At 39.0% G+C, this 20,801-nt stretch overlaps 1 protein-coding gene across 3 annotated transcripts in view; it reads left to right on the plus strand.

Annotated features, from left to right (window-relative positions):
- RHOBTB3 (Rho related BTB domain containing 3) overlaps positions 1 to 20,801 on the plus strand; it is a 52,377-nt gene that overhangs the window by 8,208 nt on the left and 23,368 nt on the right. For all 3 annotated transcript variants that reach the window (XM_087815457.1, XM_087815458.1, XM_016216150.2), the window contains exons 4-7: positions 5,518 to 5,672; positions 8,610 to 8,721; positions 11,454 to 11,819; positions 18,486 to 18,598. In XM_087815457.1, coding sequence (XP_087671583.1) covers positions 5,518 to 5,672; positions 8,610 to 8,721; positions 11,454 to 11,819; positions 18,486 to 18,598 — 746 coding nt within the window. The remainder of the gene's footprint in view (positions 1 to 5,517; positions 5,673 to 8,609; positions 8,722 to 11,453; positions 11,820 to 18,485; positions 18,599 to 20,801) is intronic.

Here is a 20,801-nt window from a genome sequence, read left to right on the forward strand (position 1 = left end):
CACACACACACATACACACACACTTTTCTCATCTGAACCATTTGAAAGTAAATTGTAAACATTGTGGGATTTCTTCAGTTCTAATTATTTAAGCCTGTATAATCTAAGAACAAAGCCATCCTCCTACTAACTGTAATGCAATCATTACTCAAAAAAATGTAACTATTATCTATTGTGCTATTATTTAAAATATAATCCATATTCATGTTTTCCCAGTTGTTCCAAAGCCGCTTTTTTAAATCCAGGATGAAATAAAGGACTACACATTGCATTTAGTTGTCCTGTATCTCTAGTCTCTTTAAATCCAGAACAGTTTCCCAGCTTTTTGGGGGGTGGGGAGGGAAGGCAGTGTCTTTCATGACATTGACATTTTTAAAGAATCCAAGCCCATTGTTTTTGCACAGTTCCTTCAGGTCTGGTAACTGGTTGCAAAAGAGCGATTTTTTTTCTCAAAATCAATTTTTTAAAATCATTCTTTCTATACTTACCAGTTGGTATTCTTCTGTAAATAGAGCTTTCTCTTCTTTCTGCTCCCACATGTTTCTTTTAGAATCATTATGATTCATAGATGTATTCTTTAAATTCAATATTTTATAATCTATTCCTCTTGTTATTTTTTTGATGCTCAAATTACCCCAAATTTTCCTAGAGGGAGCCTCTTCAAGCTATAGCTCCAATTAATTTTTGACATCTTCCTTATTTTCTAGCACAAGATGTGCCAGGCTCTCCTCAGACTTTGCCTGTCCCAGCCCTGGAACTGATCCTTTCTTCAAGGAGCCCTGCCCTGGTTCCTTATAATGAGTAATGCTGTTTAGAAACCAAGTCTGTGCTCTGGGTGTTCACTACTTTAGGTGTCATGGCTTCTAAGCCCATATATATATATATATATTCTCTATCCAATATATAAGTATTTTAAGTCATGGGTTCCCATTGATACCCTTAATCCAATCTAATATTTTTATCTTATTTCAATAATTTTCTATTGTCAAGCCTTGCCTAAAATGCAGCGTAGGTGTATCCTCTGTGTCCTATGCCCATCATACTGAATTACTTGAAGAACTTAGTGTCTTTCTTTAGATCTGGGAACGTCTCAACTGACTTCTTCAGATATTACCTTCCCTTCATTTTCTCTATTCTCTCCTTTTAGGACTTTTTCTAGACTAATGCTGAAACTTATGAATCTCTCCTCCATTTCTTTTACTTTTCTTTTATATTTCCCATTCCTTTATTTCTCCCTGTCTCATTATGGGCCAATTTTTTGGAGGTGGTGGAGGTGTTTTCTCCAGCTCAGAACTTAGTTCATTTGGGTCCATTCTGCTATTTTGCTTGATTAAGTTTTCTTTTTATTTCAACAGCTTTTCATATCCAATATCTCTAGTTGGTTGTTTTTCATAAGTTCTTATTCCTGTTTTAAGGATGTAAATACTTTTTTAAAAAACCCCTCTCAATTCTACTTATTTTAAGATTCTGTTTTGATTGGTCTTTTACGTCTGGTTTCGAGGGGGGCATTTTATAAGTCTTTCCATTTGATGAGATTCTGTTTCATGGCTTGGATGTTTCTCAAATGTTTGATAATTCTTAATTTGCCTAGTTCTGCAGTTTAGATTCCCTGTTGGATTGATGGTGCCTTCCTCCCCCTCTGCCCATCTGCTCTCTGGGGCAGGCGTGGGAGTGGGAGTACACACAGGATCTGCAGGCCTAGCTGCTTTCACTAGGATACTCTAGCTAATCTCCACTGGATCACCCTTGGGCCCCTGCCTCCCCCCCTCCCCAGTCATTGAGCCATGAGCATTCTTGATGTCGCCCCAGCGCAGAACTTGGTGTCCCTCCTGTGCTCTGAGCTTCAGCTTTCCCCCTTGGTCCTGTGCTATGGGCCTCCATCCTCTCGTGCACTCCTAGTTTCTGGGCTGCTGAGAATCTCTCCTCTGATTTTCCTGTTGCTCTATATGCACATCTGCCTCCCTCCCTCTCTCCCTTCCTCCCCATCCTTCCCATCCTTCCCTTCCTTTCTTTCTTCCTTTCTTGCTCCTTCCTCTTACCCCTCCCTCTCTTTATGTTACTATTTTGTGATTCGGCTGGGAGAAGAGATCACAGTGTGGGCTCAGCTTGTCTCTTGAAACTGGAAGTGAATGTGTTCTCTTTTTCCCCTCACGTCGAGGCCTCTGCGTATGCTGCATCCTCTCATTGGAGTGCCCCTCTGCACACCCCTGTAATACCTGCACAGCAAGTTCATGTTTATCTTTTAAATCAGTACCTCTTCTGAGCAGCCTTCCCAAATCCCCCCAGGCAGAGTTAATTTTCTTCCACTCCCATGGTGATTTTGTTCACCTTTATTTTAGTACTTACTTACATTGTAACTTTGCAGTCTTGTCTAGCTTGGCTCAGTTGACGATGAACTTCTTTGATCTGTGTGTCCTTATATCCCTAGTATTTGATGTGGTAGGTGCTTAATAAATATGTGTTTATGAATGTGTGAGTGGTTTTACAAATGGTTATATGTTTTATGATAATCCGTAAGTGAAAAAAATAAATTTCACTGTCAAGATGAAATTAATTTACGGTATAAGATTTGATCACAAAGTAATTGCAAAGCTAAATCTGTCTATTCAACCCAAGAACATTGTCTCCCCTCCCCCTGCCAATCCCTTGTAATAAATGAAACTCCTGGTAACTCCTCTCTTGATCTCTTTTTAGAATTAGTTCAGCAAACACAGTCTCATCTCTTTCCTTTGTTACATACACATGCTTTAACAAGCTTGACTGAGTATATCTTCTTCATCATTCTTGGCTCTGAATAAATTTTTGGCTTCTACTAAATATTGAATTTATCTCTAAAGTAGAAAAAAAAAATTTCCAAACATGCCTAGGGTGTATTCAGAGCATTCAGCTCCTGAAAATTGGCATTCTGTCTTTTTGTCTTTTTGAAGCTCTGATAATAGCCTAATACTTTCCTAGGCTAGAATCCTTGCAAGGATTTCTAAAAGTTTCAAGTATTGACAACATTGTGAGAATCACCCTATAGGTTCTCAAAGCCACTGCTTTAGAAGAGATGCCATTCATTTGAATTCCAGAGTTACACTGTGTTTGCTTTAAAATAATAAACATTTAGTGATAGCTAAAAAGACAACATATAAGAAAGAAAACTACAGTGTTAACTAGAAGCATAGCACTCTGATTCACAAAGTCCCTTTGACCCTGAGGTAGGCTCACAGCAGTGAGCTCCTGAAGAAGGCACCACAGTTTAAAATTATTTTGGGTCCTCTGATTGTTCCTGATGAAATGCTCAATGAAGGTTTATTTAATCCATAAATGTTTTGTTCATTCTCCTACCCAACACATGATGTCTAGGCACTTTTCCTTTTGTGTGTATGTGAACAAGAAGAAATGTCTTTTGTGACATAGAGGCTATATAAGGATTAGATATAAAGAGGAACTTTCTAGGCATGTCACTAAGATGCTTATGGCTACTCACCATGGGCAATCTCACTCAGCTGGATTAATCCTGAAATTTGATGTATTTTCCTTCAAATCAAGATTATTTGTTAAAAATTATTTTAAATTATGTTCACTTAAATTTTCACTGGAAACACTACTGACTTTGCTTTATTTTTTGTGTAGAAATAAAGTTTAATGCCTGCCCACCCCATTCCATCAACATAAGGAGAGCTTTGTGGACATAAGAAACCTTCTGTCTTTAGAAAATTAAGGGCACTGTTTATGAACGCTTTGTAAAGAATGTGAACTACCAATGTGCAGTTTTTCAAAATAGGCTAAATTCTTATGCAAACCTAAAATGATCTTGGAAAAAGTAAATGCAGAAACTCAGAGTAGAAATTACAGCATAATTTAGAGAATCCAAGCTTAACTGCTAAATTACCATATGTTTAGAATCTATAATTCTTTACTCACACTAAATTTTTAGCTTATTATTTATCAGGTGGAGCAAGTAACAGTTTTTATTGTCCCTCCATCTCTCACACAAGAAGACTTGGACAAGTCACTTAACTCTCTGAGCCTGTTTCCTCCTCTATAAAATGAGGACTTGAGTATGTACATGGTTTCTGAGCTCTAAAATGCTTTAAATCAAGCTAAAAGTATCTAAGTTGTGTGTGCACACATGTGTAATTACATACATAGTATGCATGTGCAGTAAATATCCTTGGCATACACCCTGCATGTGCACATCTGTGCTCCACCAGTGTGCAGCTCGTTGGTAGAAAAGCGGCTGTGTATGCTGTGGGGAGCGTCCCGAATGCCCTTTCCAGGCCACCATTCTTACTCCCTCTGTTCCTGGACTTGGCTACTGATGCCCCGTAGCTGAGTCCCTTCGTCCTGTGCTCACAGAAGCTGCTTGCCCAAGGTGATGCCCCCGCGCAGCCATCCTCCTCTGATTACTGGAGGGTTTAGGCATACAGGGGCCAGTCTAAGGGCCATCCAAGCTCCAGAGCCCTGTAGGATCAGCTGAGGTCTCTGTTGCAACTGTAGCGCAGTTCGAATTTTTCCTCTGCCCAGTCTCACTTCCTTCACTCCTGAGAAGAGTTGCTGCCAAGATCACCTCCAGTAAACCTCCTGCACATCAGTTTCCAACTCAGAGTCTGCTTCCCAGGGAAGCCAACCTACAGCAGCATGCATTTCTAGAAATAGATTTACCTGCCTGTGAACGTGACATATCTGATGCTTTGGCATGAAACAAAATGAAACCAGCTGACAAAAAACAGGGTTGAATATACATTTTTAGCCTTACTAAGGAGTTTACTTATAGACAGGTTGACCTGGCACCTTCCCAGTCATCGGTCTATACATGGCACAACTACGAACCTTGGGACAGTACACATTTTGAGTAAATAGTTTTTATTCCTTCAGTTTTTTATTTTTCAATCTTGAAGAAAAAGATAGAGTGATTGAATTTGGCCTGTGCAGTTGAATGCTTTAAAGTCTAATAATTGAAATATTTGGATTAATAAGAATGTACTTTATATGAAATCTACAAAGAGGGACAGTTTTTTAGCCTTGAAGATTCAGGTCAAATTGAGAATTCTATTAAAATAAAACTATAAGGTCTGTCCAAACTTGGTGAGTATATTTAAAATGTATTACAAAGAAAAGAGAGAGACAACCCACTGTTTTCCATGGTTTCTATGGGCAACCAAGTTAAATTTGTATTGATACGCAGGATGCCAAAGTTGCGTGAAAGGAAGCAGGCCAGCCATTGCATACTGGCTCGTGGTACCATTACTGTAATAGCTTCGGTAATACCCATTTACCTATTTTTAAATTCTTCTATTCTAAAATACCGCTTATTCTTCTTGCAGTTAAAGCTTGTTTATTTTAGGGACTTTTCTATGATCATCGACACTTTTTATTCAGAGTCTTAATGCATCATGGATGTACGAAATGCCCTTGAGCTGTGATTCTAGTATGAGCTCTTAATTTGTTGTTTGATGTTCAGACAGTCTATGTACATTTTTTTTCCTGTTTAAATCCAAAGCTCTTTGTTGCTCACATTCATTTTCTCAGAAGAATTACCTTGCACGTGCCCACTGTGTACCTCAGACAGAGGGAGCTGTGTCAGTACGACTGAAGGGATCCAGCTTGCCAAAGAGCTAGGAGCTACCTACTTGGAGCTACACAGCCTTGATGACTTCTACATCGGGAAATATTTCGGAGGAGTGGTGAGTGGAAATTCCTGTTACATAAATCAAAGTCATTTGTCAGGTGGCTCTTTAGCTATTTTCCAGAACCTCAATTAGAACTTTAATTTTAAAAGCATGATTAGTTTTAACCTTGAGAAATAATATGAGTGTAAGTAGAAAAACAGGTTTTGTCAGGATAAAATTATAATTTTATTTTTTCTCCAAATGAAACATCTTCTATTGTCTAGTACGATATTTGGAATTTTCCATTTGGTGCCACTTTACTAGAGCATGTTTATGTACACAAACCCATGATGTCATCTTTAATAGTCATCTTTAAATAGCTCAACCCACTTGGCAACTGGAACCGGTGGGCCTGGAAAGTTCTCCTTTTTTTCGGTCTACTGCTTGAAAAGCATAGTAACTCTTCTCTTTGTGTGTTTCTGCAAGATTCCATGTACTTCTGATCTTGGTGTAGCTCAGAACTGCCCAAAGGAACTCCTTATAGAACAACTTATTGCTGCATATGTGGGGTCAGGGTTAGTTGCTCTGTGGCAGCAACATTTATTGGCTCTGCAAGCATTTTTGAAGCCCATCTCAGCACGCAGCACCTACCCTGCAGGACTAGAACTGCAGGGTCCTTGGAGAAAACTGGAGAGTTGTTTCATTTAAGTATGAACTGACTTGGGAACTATCTTCCCAATTCTCTAAGAAGTGACTTCTTTGAATAGACAAATTTAGTCAACATTGATAAGAGGTTTAAACCAGGTAAACCCTGCATTGAGCAGGAGCATTTTGGACTCCCTCAGTTGCCTAGCTCCTCATCAAGCACCCTTTCCAATATGCCAGAATATTCATTATGTAGATTTATGTTGAGACATTGAGGTTTCCTCAGATAACTATAGAAATTTCATTTGTTCTGGAGTTGCTAAACTCCAAATAAGAACCAAAGATAATATAAGGACCAAATAAAAATGGTTTTGATTTGGTAATATAAAGAAGCATTAATAATATACCATTAAGGGAGATGATATTATCACTGACTGAGAAACTTTTATCTTACTTAATTATATTGATAAGCAATGAGTAGAAAGAGAGGGGTGAAATCTAATTTTCCTGTCAAACAGATTATATTGTAGTGGCTTAAAAAAAAAATCTTAATTTGGTTTATTACTCTTACATTTTCCTGAAATACCTAGGGAGTTGGGGGGAAAAAGATAGTTTCATTTCATTTGTTGGAGAAGAGGGGCTGGTTCCCTTGGTGAGGGTGGGTGGTGGGTTGGGGGAGCGGGTACTTAAGTTCCCCATTCAAGTTCCTGAACCTGAAATTCTCAGAATCACTTTTCCCACCTCCCAACTTTCACTCTCTCTTCTTTCCCCTCTTTGTTTCTCTTTGCTCCTAATACCTACTGTTACAGTTAGGGTTGGAGGCATGATGAGAGTTGAAGATGTGGTCAAGGCTGGAAGAAGAACATGGCAGTTTCTTTTTCCCTGAACTCAGGATTTAGTGAGAATATGGAGATAAGATCAGGGTAATCTCTTTTCAGACTCTTGAAAAGTAAAGTGCAACTGGGATCTTGGGTGTAAGAAGTAACGATGTCTGTAAGAATATGGATGGAGATAACAGTGTGCAGGGATACAGAGCTGTGCAGGATTACCTTCAGATCCATGCCTTCAAGCTTTAGAGAGCCCCATCTAGCCCTCTTAACAGCTGCCCCCTGCCCACAGGGCGCGAGATGCTGGAGCCAAAGGGACGTGCCCACTAGGGTGGTAGCCCTGTCTAGACCTGCAGCATCTAATATGGTAGCCGCTACCACATGCGGCTACTTATATTTAAATTAATAAAACAATTTCAGTTCCTCAGGTGCACTAGTCACATTTCAGATACACATTTTAATAGCTGCATGTGGCTACTGGCTGCTGTACTGATTAGCAGAGATATTACAAAACATTTCCATCCATACAGAACAGAGAGTTGTACTGATCATGCTCCAAAACTCAGGACCCCAGAGTTCTCTGGGTAGCTGGCCCTGAGTCTGTTTCCCAGGCCTGTGGTCCCTCTTTCCTGACCCAACCTTCTCAAGGTGGACCACGTTGCTGGTGTGTGCACCCCTAGACATGGCCAAGGGGTGATTGTGTATGAGGGTTGGGGGAAGGGAGAGTAGACTGAGCTTAGATGTGTTGCCATGATGTCTGCTTGTGTGCATAAGCCTCTGAGGGGCATGGGATGGAGCAGGAGCTGGGAATAGTAGGGGTGGTCTTGGGGCCCAGGAGTTAGGGCCCAGCTCTCTGTGCGCTGTGTGAAACTCTGAGGACTCCGAGAATTTAAATCCGAACCTGGCCTTCCAGGCTTTTATAATGACGTATTTGTCAAAGCAGGAGGATAGGATATCTTTTACATAACAGTTTGTTTTCTTGATTTATATCATTTAAATATTTAGTTGTGTAGCATGGGGTCCTGCATTTGTACTTTTGGCCCAGGCCTCATAGTGTAAAGCACAGGACTGGAGCTGTGTTAGTAAATGTGGTTAAGATTTTAAATTTATAAAATAAAGGATGTATTTCAAAGTAATTTACTCAGGAAAAAGATAAGAGCACATGTGAACTTCCCTAGCTGATATGAGCATATGTGATACAGCAAATCTCTCCCCGCCTTGACTTTCTCTACTATGAACTGCCGTGGTTACGAGAGAGATGGTTATTGACACTCACACAATTGCATTGCTAGGCTTCCTTAATTATTCAAGAGAATAAACAGTTTCTCCTTGAATGGCTAGTTTATTAATGTTTAAATGAGGCACAATCTGTTCTACCTGATACTTTTTTTTTTTTAATGAAAAAAATGTTTGAAAGTGTTTGCTAAAGCTTAATAGTACTAGCATTAAGGACATTTGTCAAATGGGATTTGGGTAAAAATAGTCATGTCAGATACATAATTTTGTTAGAGCTTTAATTAAAATTTGACTCATGTTTTAGTTGGAGTATTTTATGATTCAAGCCTTAAATCAGAAGACAAGTGAGAAAATGAAGAAAAGGAAAATGAGCAGCTCGCTTCATGGAATCAGACCACCTCAGCTTGAACAACCAGGTGCATTTATTAGCCAATCTCTAGACGTTCGGTCGATGTTTATCAGAGATCATTTCCTAGGTCTTAGAGCAACTGTTCTCAGCTTTCAGCACATTTAGGACTCATCTGGCATCTGATTCAATAAGTCTGGGACGGAGCCTGTGATCCGCCTTTGTTACTTGGACCACATTTTGAGGACTTCTGTCTCAAAGACTTGAGCCTATAGATACTTAAAATAGTGTGTGTTGTGGAGAGCTGTTCTAGACTGTAGTCTAATGAGAAATAACAACCAAATGCAGTGTATGAACCTTGATTGGCTACTGGCTCAGTAAAAAATCTAAAAGATGTTCATGGTGCGGTTGATTAAAATTTTAATATGGACTGGAAATTAGATGATATTATGGAATTATTACTAATTTTCTTATGTATGGTAATGCTGTTATGGTTAATAGAAGAATGTCATTCTTTTTAAGGAGATGAATGCGAAAATATTTCAAGCCAAAATGTCCTGATGATTGCAACTTACTTTAAAATGGGCCACCAGTGTGAATGTGAGTGTGAGTGTGTGTGTATCTAGAGATAAGGCAAAAATAATGACAAAATGTTAATAATTGCAGAATTTAAGGGAAGCATATATGTGTGCTCATTATATAAGTCCTTCAACTTTTTTGAACGTTTGAAAATGTTCATAATACAAGGTTGAAAGAAAACAAAGTTAAAATTAACAAAATTATATCAATTGTTACCAGAATTTTTTATATAATTTTGTGATAGAAGTAGTAGAATAGTACTCTATCCAGATCAACTTGTTATGAATATTTCTTTAAAAAGTAGGTATTTGATAAGTATTTGTTGAATGAATGAATGTAAATTAAAAATCAGGAAAATATAAATTAGTCAATTCCAGATTTTAAAAACAAAAGCAGAATGTTTACACCATAAATCAGCAATTTTCAACCTTTTTCATCTCATGGCACACCTAAACTAGTTACTAAAATTCTGTGGCACACCAAAAAATATATTATACTTTTTGCTAATCTAACAAAAAATAGGTATAATTTTGACTCATTCACACCAAATGTCTATTGTTGTGTTAGCTGTTGTCATTTTTTTATTTGACAATCAAGGGAAAAGGGGTCAGTGCCCTTGACTAAATAGTCAGGTGTTGCATGTTTTAAAAGGTCTGGTGGCCCTCCGGTTGAAAATCGCTGCCATAAATGATACACACTTGGCTTTGAACTTCCTAGTGTACAGGGAAAGGAGAGACATGGTCTATTCTGTAGCAAATGCTGGGGCCTTAAATACTTTCTGGATGATAAGATGAGTGGGGACTAGCCAAATAAATAATGCAGATAGATAATTTCTTAGTTCTTTTTAACCAAGAAGAGAAAACACACCAGTTCCTCAAAGAAAGCAGAGCATTTCATGTCATTTACCACTAAAAGAAGTTTCCCTTGTGGGTCTTCACTTGGGGATACTAGGTGACATAGTGGACAGGGCCTTCAAAAATGTCCTATCAGGAAATCCAGTCTCAACTTTCACAAGGCTGTTTTTTGCACCTTCTGTTAGGAGAACTGTGGCTATCACACTGAGCATAAACCAGGGATCCAAGGACAATACAGGCCTGTGGGCACATTTGTTGTGGTTCTGACTTGTTCGAAGGACAGATCCTGGATTCTGGGGCATGTGGCTTCAGACTGTTCTCTGCTTTTAAGAGCCTGTGAAGGTGCCTCAAGCAGTGGAGAAGATGAAGGCTGGGGTTCAGCGCAGAAAGAGCCTGGCCCCCAGATTACCTTGTTCATTTTATAGACTGGTGTTTTGCTTTAGAATAAAACATTTTCATTGCCAAAGGAGTTTGAATTTCACTGATTCAGGTGGTTGCAAATCCCCAGGCAACCCTCCACAGATCACACTTTCTTCAGCTCAGCTTTGGATAAAAGTTAGACAGCAGAGTTTTACAATTAGGGCCAATGATGAGCTCCTAGGATGTGGTCCTCTGTGTGGATATTATGAATGGATTGCAGGCTAATCCATTTTTGTTAGTAATCAAACTAGGAATTGGACGGCTGAGTTCTCTTTTGGAAATTAGGGATCCTAGCTAACACTGCCTCAGATATGCTGAGGGGGAAGAGTTGATTTTGGGGAAGCATATTGTTTAACTAGGAGGAACAATGTACTAATTTTAGGATCAACACAAAATGGTCAAGGTAGTTTTAAACAATAATGTCCAAGACACTGAGCCCTGGTTTTGAGTTGCAGTTTTGACAATTTATCTTCCCACTTCCATTCCCAGGAGGAAAAGGACCTATGATGTGAGGTTGGGGTTGGTTCTTCAGGACTTACTTAATCATTTGTTTGAATTTTTATCAGGTGACAGTAAAGAATGATGACTACCAACACACTAAATTCAGTATTAGGAGGAATGTTTTATTTTGGGACACACAAATAATGAGAAATGTTATTTTATTGACCCTTATGGCATTAGTAGTTTTTTTATTTGCACTATAAAAAGTAAATACAACATTTCTGTATGTCTTATGAAATTTTACAGTCCTTGACTAATTAGTTTTTATGTTTTAATTAGGCTAAACTTTATAAAATTGCTGTTATTGTAGGTCAGAAATGGCCAAATATTGGTAATTTTATATGATTCAACCTAATATTAAAAAATACAGCTTTGTTGTAAACCTAAAATGATTGGGTCTGTAGACCTAAAGAGTAATTTACTAGTTTTATTTTCTTTCTTGAAACAGAAAAGATGCCCGTCTTAAAGGCCGAAGCATCGCATTATAACTCGGACTTGCATAACCTGCTGTTCTGCTGCCAGTGTGTGGACGTGGTGTTTTACAGCCCAGACCTAAAGGAGGCAGTGGAGGCCCACAAGATCGTTCTCTGTGCGGTGAGCCACGTGTTCATGCTGCTTTTCAACGTGAAGAGTCCTGCTGACATTCAGGATTCCAGTATCATCCGAACGACCCAGGATCTCTTTGCTATAAACAGAGAGACTGTGTTTCCAGGTGCTGGCCAGGATTCTCCAGGCAACCCACCACTGCGAGTCATTGTTAAAGATGTCCTCTTCTGTTCCTGTTTATCAGATATTCTGCGCTTCATTTATTCAGGTATCTTGTCCAATAGTTCTGGTACATTCTCTTAAGCTTTTGAAATGAAGTATGCCCGTGGTCCTCGGGAGTATTGGTTAGTTTTACATTTATCTTCTTCCTATCATCTGGAGTGAAGATTAAACATGAAATAGCATTTGCTTTATGCACAGGAATTATTCCAAGCTTTCCATCTTCCTTATTAAGTTTACTTGCCCTGGTTTTAAGTCTTCTTGTAAAAGCAGTAATCTCTTTTCGTACTAAGCAAGAAATACTCCAAGAGTGAAAATACAAGAACTTATTGTCCAATGTAACTTTAAAGAAATAAAATTTCCTAGGTGTATATCAAAATAAATGTCTGTATCTTAAAACCTAGCTACATATTCACATTTCTGTTTGATACTTGGATTTAGGAAGGTATTGAGGAGAGAAATTAGCTGGGGCATTGCATTCAGTTTAGGAACCAGCTACAGCACTAAAAGGTAGTTTAGACTGAGATCTGATCAACTTTGGTTTTGACTATTTTAGACTTATCTTTTTTTCCTTATGTGCTCTCACCTTTTTGGGATTCAGCTTATTCATCATTTTTCTCATTATTCTTTTAAAAACTCAGTAGCAACTGTATTTTAAAGAATAGAAGTTTTATCTGAGTCATTTTAGCAGATGAATAGAAGGTCTCACATCTAAGTGTCCCATATAGGAGTGGAAAAGAATGAATGTAAAATGAGTTTTAAAGTAAGCATCTAAATATATATTTTTTGAGAACTTTTTTCTTCTTTAATTTTCTTTTTCCACTTGGAACCATGTGCTGATGAAATATTAAGTTAAGGTCACTCCTCCTCCCAAATGTGTCTGGAGAAACATTTATAGTTTGTTTTTAGACCTCAGAATTAGGGATAGATAAGTTTATAAAGGTTTGCAAATATAGAAGTATCATTTCCTATAGATAAGAAAGTTTTGAGTAGCCTTCAGTTGAAATGATTGATGCAAAAAATAAGATTTTAGTTTTTTCATTGAGGTTGTGGTTATATAATTTTATAAATTAAAATTAATGGTGAAAATACAGTTACAGCATGCAGATTTAAGTGGGTTAAAGTATATACATATATTGGAGTAGAACGTGGTGGTAGGTGTTAAATCCATTGTTCAGTGAACATTGGCTTGGAAAAGGCGTAAATAATCACTCCCAGGGAACACCAGCTGGTGCTATCAACCTGGCAGGTTCTCTGTCAGTGTGGGTTAAATTACCGAGTAGAATCCAGTAGTGGGGAATCATTATATGAATAAACCAGAATAAAGGCTTCATTTAGTAATACAGATTTTTGTGTTTAAACCTAGCATCTCACAGCTCAGAATTTAAGACTAATTTTGAAAAAACAAAATGTTTACATTAAAAGAAAAAAAAAATACTTTAATGATATGTTTAGAAAACTATGAAGGAAGTGTTTGGCAGTCCCTTTCAATGATTTTACTGTTGCAATTATGAATTATTCAGCAAGTTTCCCACAATATGCACTGAATACTTTCAAAGGCACATGAACACTTTGAGGTCAGTTGTATCCTCTTTAATATTGTAGCAGTAAAATTGCTAGATGTCTCTCCAGTGACAGAATCTGTTCTCTTTCTCCTAGGGAGTGATTTTTTTTTTTTAATTGCAAAATTAATATATACAGATGGGGAAAAGGGGGGAAAGAAAAGAAAAAGAAAAGTTCTCTTCACCCCCCAGTTCCCTCCCATAGAGTCAGTTACCTATTAGTGGTTTTTCATATGTTCACTCTAGTGCTATTCCAAAGAAATTAAATAGTGGGAAATTTGCATTAATGAAAATGTAAGTCTTGGTAACTGCTGTTTTCCAGGAACTACAGGTAGCTCCCCAATGACTGGAGCAAAGAGTGGGAGGTGATGGCTGGAAGGAGATGAGACTGGCCAAGGCCAGTGGGATCTGTTCTTGTCATTCTTAGAAACTGTTCTAGAATTTTAATCATGATCAGACTGGGCATTAGAAAAGTCATCTCTGGTGATGGTGGGAGGAATGAATAGAGTAGACAAGACAGGAGTCCAATCAGGAGGCCCTCTCACTCTGGTGGTCAACCTCTGGAAGGCCAACATTCTGACAACAGGTGGTTGGTGGTGTGGTTTGTCCATCATCTGGGCCAGTGCTTTTTAACTCTTAAAGTGCAAACAGGTCACTTGGTGATCTTGTTAATGTGCAGGTTGTGATTCAGTAAGCCCAGGGTGGGGCACAAGATTCTGCATTTCCAACAGTCTCCCAAGTGATGCTGATGCTCTGGACCATGGCAGTTGCAAAACCTGCTCTTGGAAGAGCTGGGTACCAGCCACAACCAGGGGATCAGGGCCTAGAATTCACCCCAGAGACCCAGGAGAGGAACTCATTTCTCTGTTTTAGGGTACAAAATCAAAATGGGGTCAGCTGCCAGGCTGACTAAAGCAGAGCTGTTTGGAGCCGGGGCCGACAGTGTCCTGTTGTAGTCCCTTCCTAAAGTTGGGAAAAGTGGATGCTCAGGGTTTGTGTGGAAATTAAGTGAGCCTAGGAATGACGATTAGAGGGCTGTGGGCCATGATCGTGAGGAGAGCTTTCTGATCTACAAGCCCTTGAGCCCTTCAGAACTCCAGCTTCTTAATCTGACACTGAGCTATTGCATTTCTGCTCTAATCTCTCCTGTATGTCACAGGGCCCAGCAAGAAGTGGTGTCAGGTATGACCAAGGCCTCAGGCCATGGACCTGGGGCCACAGGGAGACCCTGATGCTGGCTGAGGAGAAGGGAAAAATAAATGCTTCAATAGTTACCTATGTAATATTCTTTACTTATTTACGGAGTATAACCTTGGACTCAAGCAGAAGTTGTATTTATCTGAGTTATGTTTAAAAAGATATTAAAGCTGTATATCCACAGTAAAGACAAGTTTTTAAAAATACAGAAAATTTATTGAGGAAAAAATCAGCCAGATTCCTGCTCTCAAATGCCTAAACATTTACTGATGTTTTGTTTTATCCTGTAGTCTTTGTTTGTGACTTGGTTACAGTTTTGTTTTGTTTTTTTAAATAATTTTTTATCAAATCAAACAAAAATTTTAAACGTACATTTTTTTTTCAGAGACTTGAGTAGGGAGGCCCGGTTTGTGGGGTGTTTTTTTTTCTTGTTGCTGTTAAACATTTAAAAACTTTTGAACTGAGCACAGGTTTTAAAATTCAGTTAAGTAACCATTTCCTCTCAGAAGCCTACCCACAGGCTAGGTTAGGGGCCTGTCAAGCGCTGGAGCTGTTTGTACTCCTGTAGGCTGGGTTGGCAAAACAGAGGCAGACTCCATGACGTGGCACGTCAGGAATATTTGCCCTGAGCAAACGTGGCTGAAAACCGTATAAACTCTAGCTCCTGCCTTTGTCTTTAATGAACCAAATTACAAAGAATGTCTTAATTTTTTTAATAACATACTTTTTTTAATCTTTAGGAATTTATATAGGACAATTGGGTCTTTATGTTGTATATAAGACAATTGGGCCCTATATTTAGGAAGGGCCTGTTTAATGGTCTGGCTAACACATTACACCTATAAGATTTCAGTTTATTTTTCTCTTCGAACTTCTGAGCAGACCCTGTAAAAGCGTGTCTGTTTTGTATATGTTAATTTTCCATTGGATACTCACTAACACAGCATGATGTATAAGCACTTAAGGACTAATGCTAAAGAAGGAGTCATCTGAAAAGTGAGGGCAGCGGTTTCCTGGTCTTCATGGAGTAAGCCTTAAATGGCATACAGCTGTAACATTCTGAAACCCCTCCATACAGTCTTCAGGCTTCCAGATTCCTGAGTCACACACTCTCATATGGTTTGGAAATGAAATGTTTGTAAGAGCTTAAGAATTTAGCTTTGAGCTCTGCCTGCCGCAGATGGCCCTTAGAATTTCACATCACTTACTGAAATGCCCCCAGGGTAAATGACTATGTGGATGGAGTATGTATTCGCCTTCAGTTTGCACAGTGTTCTTCAGCTCTTGGAATTATCCTGTGGCGTGCCCTTTTTTTGCACTGCATAAAAATGCAGTTTAGGACACGCAAGTATACCACACTCTCTAAGAGTCTAAGTAAATTAAATAAGTGCTCTGAGAAGTTAAGAAAGAAAATTCCAGCCAATTACGCAAGACAAGTCAGTTCTAGAGATCTGCGTACATACAGCGTGATGCCTATTGTTAACAATATTGTATTGACACTTAAAATTCTGGTAAGAGGATAGAGTGTCTGCTAAATAATTTTACCACAGTAAAAGAAAGGAAAAAAAAATCCCAGTCTAAGGATTATTGCTTTATTAGGACCTAAAAGTGTCAAAGATGATTAGTTAGCATTTCTAATTATGAAAACAGCCCAATCATTGGAGTACCCTTATGAACTAGTCTTACTTTCAGTTTTAGTTATTGGATCTGTCTGTGTCTTTCTTAAACAGATCAATGGTCTGTAGAGATTTACCTGCTACTAATCCCATCTATTTAGATTTGATGCTTTCAGTCTTTCACATAATCTTCTGAATGGAGATATTGTATAGGTGTTCTTTAGTTAATATAATTTTACTTTAAAGAGACAATGTCTGTGCTCTTCTTTAACATGCATGAGTGTAGACAATGAAAAATACCTGCACCTACTGTTTGCTGCACAGCACTGACCCTGGGTTTGGGTAATGGATGAAATGTCTAAGGGAAGAGAAGTGGTCATCAGTAGTCAGTACACCTTAGATTAATGTGGGGGGCATTTAAAATCCATGTCTGGGCCCCAGCACCAGAAATTTTAATTCACTTGGTCTGAAATGAGACTTTCTCCACTGGTATTTTATAAACAATCTTTAGGTTAATGTAAGACATAGCAAGAGTTAAGAATCACTGGTAGAGAGTAAATTTTCTTGAACTAGCATACTTTGGCTTCTAAAGGCTTCCTCTACTGCTGACATTTTTATTTACACTTTAATGTCTATTTTTGCATGTGAAATTTCCTGGATTCAATGCAAAGAATTTATCAGAGTATGAAAAGAGTATGTGACCTTGAAGTTAAAAATCATTAGTGCAGGAAGAGGAAAATAAAAACTATAGACTTGTTCTGGACTGCACACCTTTGGGAATTTGAGGCAGAAGGGGAGCTAACAGTGAAGTCAGAAAAAGAGTGATCTAAGGTAGGAAGAAGCATGGTGTGCTGGAGCCAGCTGGCACCAGCTTGTAAGAACTGATTATGTTTATTCCCAATTCTGTGTTCTGCAATGTCATATTGGTAGCTTGGATATGGCCCTGGCAGGAGTATTTGCACCACAGAAATAGTACATGCTTCAAATCAGGGCTCTCCTTCCCCTTCCCCATCCCCCCCAGGACACAATGCAGTCTTTATAAAGGTCAGGGAAAGAGAAGTGTAAAGATATTCAGGAGTGCCAAGTCCTGCAGGGCCCCACCGTCTGGAGGCCTGAGAGCTGCTAGACTATCAATCTGACTTTTCAGATCAGCTTTGGATCTCATTGGTACAGGCTGGCTGCAATTGCCTGATCTCATTGGTTCAATAAGTGTTTATTATGTGCCCTCTCCACTCCCCAATATCCATGAAGACATCTGGCAAATTTCTGGGTATATAAAGGGGAACGTCAGAAGAGATAGATTGAGAGCAGATAGAAAAGGACCCCAAGTTACCCAGAGAGGTGAAGTGACTTGCTTAAAGTCACCCCAGTAATTAATGGCAGAGATAGAACTAAAAACTGGGTTCCCCAACTATACCCACCCACACCACATCTTTCTGTATTATATTTTTAGGGGTTAGGACTTTCTATAAACCATGAAGTGGATGAGGGTAATCTCTCAGAATATCATGATCAGAATCGTACTTTTGGAAACGTCAGCATTGAGTAATGGGTTGGATCGGATGGGGAAAACGCCGCTAGGGAGCAGGGAGGATGCTTTAGACCAGGTAAGAGGAGTGCATGGGGAAAAGGTGGACTGCTGCCCATGCAATAGGAGGAAGTTCTTAAGACAGCAAGGGGAAGGTGTTGACAGAATGTGAGGCAGAAGTGAAGTGAGCCCAGGAAGAGAGAACTTGGAAGTGGGTTGGGGTGAAGACAGGGGAGGGAGGGACCAGGTGGAGTGACTTTGCTCCAATGCCATGGTTGTGTAGCTCATCATAAAATTACTAGCTCCTCTTCTGCTTAGTCTGTAGAGGTAGCTGTGAAACATATCCTAATGTGACCCTGACAGTGCATGAGGCCTTCCTAGTGCATTCTGTTCCTACTGCCCATTCCTCTGCCTGATAACAGTCACTGCTCTCCATGATTAGTACAAATTAATTCAACCTGAGAAATGACCACATCTGCCTTCTTAACCAGGGGAAGTAAATAACTTGGATGTTGGACCACTTGTGATAGTAACTCATATTATAGCCATTGCTGTTATTACTAGCTGACTACCTAGTACAGAGAAGTGGCAGCTGTCCAAGGAGGAAAACTAGGTTTTGAATAATTTAGGGGAAGGCAAACTGATTTTTTTTTAATGTGATAGTTGTTTAAAATTTTTAGTGTAATTACAAGGATATATATTTGGTAAAGAAAAATTAGAATACTAAAAGAGAGGAAACATTGATATCTAGTAAGATTTATTTTTCCTCCTGCTTTAACAGGAAAAGTCAATATATATTCATTTATTTACAGGTGCTTTCCAGTGGGATGAATTGGAAGAAGATATCAGGAAGAAGTTGAAAGATTCTGGGGATGTCTCAGGTGTAATTGAGAAAGTTAAATGTATTTTAAAAACACCAGGAAAGGTAAGTTAGTTTATTGTAAGTTAGTTTATTTTGACTTCTTCTGAATTATAAGTGATAAACTTTAATGAATATAATATTGAGTCATGAAAAGATTTAATAATATACCAATGTTTTCCTTAAGTATATTTTTGCCATTTAAATATTTTAAAAGTAAACACATTATTTCTCACTATCTCATATTTTCATTCATGTAAGAATTAAAATATGTGTATGTCATACCTTTGAAATGTTGACTTGTGGATTCCATCCTCTGAAACATTCCCTCGAAGCTCCGGAATGTTCAGGAACAAGGCGGTCTCTGTGTGTGCCTTTTTCAAGAGTCCTGAGAAATCTTTATGAGCAAGTGAACAGTTAAAGGTTTGTTTTCCATCTAATACAGGTTCAAAAGTATAAGTTAGGTTCAAAGGTTATAAAAATACAGATTTTCTGTATGGTCACATGCTGCCCATGTGAAATCTCTGGTCATCTAGATTGTACAGACTCTGCAAGGGCTTTAAAAGTAAATTTGTTACATTTTAAAACAACTACATTACACAATTTAGCCAGTGTTCTTATTCCAGATTCTGTGATAAACAAATTGGCTGCAGTAGATAAAAGGTAAGTTATGTGCACTGTCTAGCAGAATATAAGTTTATATTAAATGTGAGAAAAATTATGTCTTTAATTTTTTAAAACTTTTTTTTTAATATATCTTTATTGATTTCAGAGAGAGGAAGGGAGAGGGAGAGAGAGAGATAGAAACATCAATAATGAGAGAGTCATTGATCGGCTGCCTCCTGCACGCCCCGACTGGGGATCGAGCCCACAACCCCGGGCATGTGCCCTGACCGGGAATTGAACCCCGACCACCTGGATCCTAGATTGACGCTCAACTGCTGAGCCACGCCCGGCTGGGCTTTCTTTAATTTTTTAAACAGATGACTTTGTTAATTCTGCAATCTAAGTTATTAACATTTTTTAAATCCTCACCTGAGGATATGTTTTTATTGGTTTTTAGAGAGAGGAAGGGGGGAGAGAGAGGAGAGAGGGAGAAACATCGATCGGTTGCCTCCCGTATGCACCCCGACCAGGGATCAAACTCACAACCTAGGTATGTGCCCTGACCAGGGAATCGAACCCTCGCCCTTTTGGTGTACTGTACAGTGCTCCAACCAACTGAGCCACCTCGGGTTTGATTCTGAACACAGACATTCTTTTGAGTATTAAGAATAAAATACTGAACTAAATACCCTCCTTCCCATGGATGGAAAGAAGAGTTCTGTGCTTTCTTCTTGCACTTTCCAGGAGTAAGAGTCTCTCTCATTCGTTGAGTATGACACAGGGATGTAACACAGAATTGGGAATCAGGAAATGTACATTTAAATTGTGCTACCACAAATTAGCTCTGTGGCTTTGTACAAGTCTTCTCAGGGCTTTCTATAAAAGGAGGGATAAACGGGATGATTTCTAAGGTTCCTGCTCCTCTCAGATTCCATGATGCTTGTGACTCTTGCTTTCTTATGTGTGGCACTCACCTGAATCCTCTCCCCCAATTCCTTCAGTGTGTTTTAAAGTGTATTGTGTATAGAACCAGAGTGTTCTCTGTAGGACCAGAATTTGTATGGTCCTGTTGTGCTTGTCTGTCTTGCTCACTGATACCATTCTTCCTTGTGAGGAGGGATAATATTTTTCCCCCCTCACCAAATATTTTAACTTCCCGCTGTAGATTAATCCAGAGCGGGAAGTAGGTGATATTTGTTCTTAATGCTAAAATTGTATGCTTGATTATTTTTTTAGGGGTAAATCTTTCTGTATTCTCCAGCTAGGCATGCAGAGGTCAGAGTTCACCCCAGGCTGAGGTTGTGAGATTCATCAGGGGAAATGGGTGGAGGGTGAGGGCAGAAGAGCCAGCCCTTGACTCCTGGGATGTCAGAAAGATGACAGAAATGATAAACAGAGCACTAAATCCCAAGTTGGGAGCCAAGGAAGGCTGGAGACCACCAGGCCAGACAGAGGCATTGTTACTGGAGGCCACCAGCTGGAGTGAGCGGATTCTAGAGGACAGGCGTGGTCATGGGAGAGGTTCTCTGGAGCTCCAGATCAGAGAGCTAGGCAACCTGTTATAGATCCCATCAGTCCCTGCTGTGGGTAGGAGTGATATTTAGAATTATAAAATTGTAGGTGAAGGTGGAGGTGAACCAATTCATCCATCTTGGGTATTTTA

Source organism: Miniopterus natalensis, chromosome 3, assembly GCF_054644295.1.
Source record: "Miniopterus natalensis isolate mMinNat1 chromosome 3, mMinNat1.hap1, whole genome shotgun sequence".
Classification (NCBI taxonomy): Eukaryota; Metazoa; Chordata; class Mammalia; order Chiroptera; family Miniopteridae; genus Miniopterus; species Miniopterus natalensis.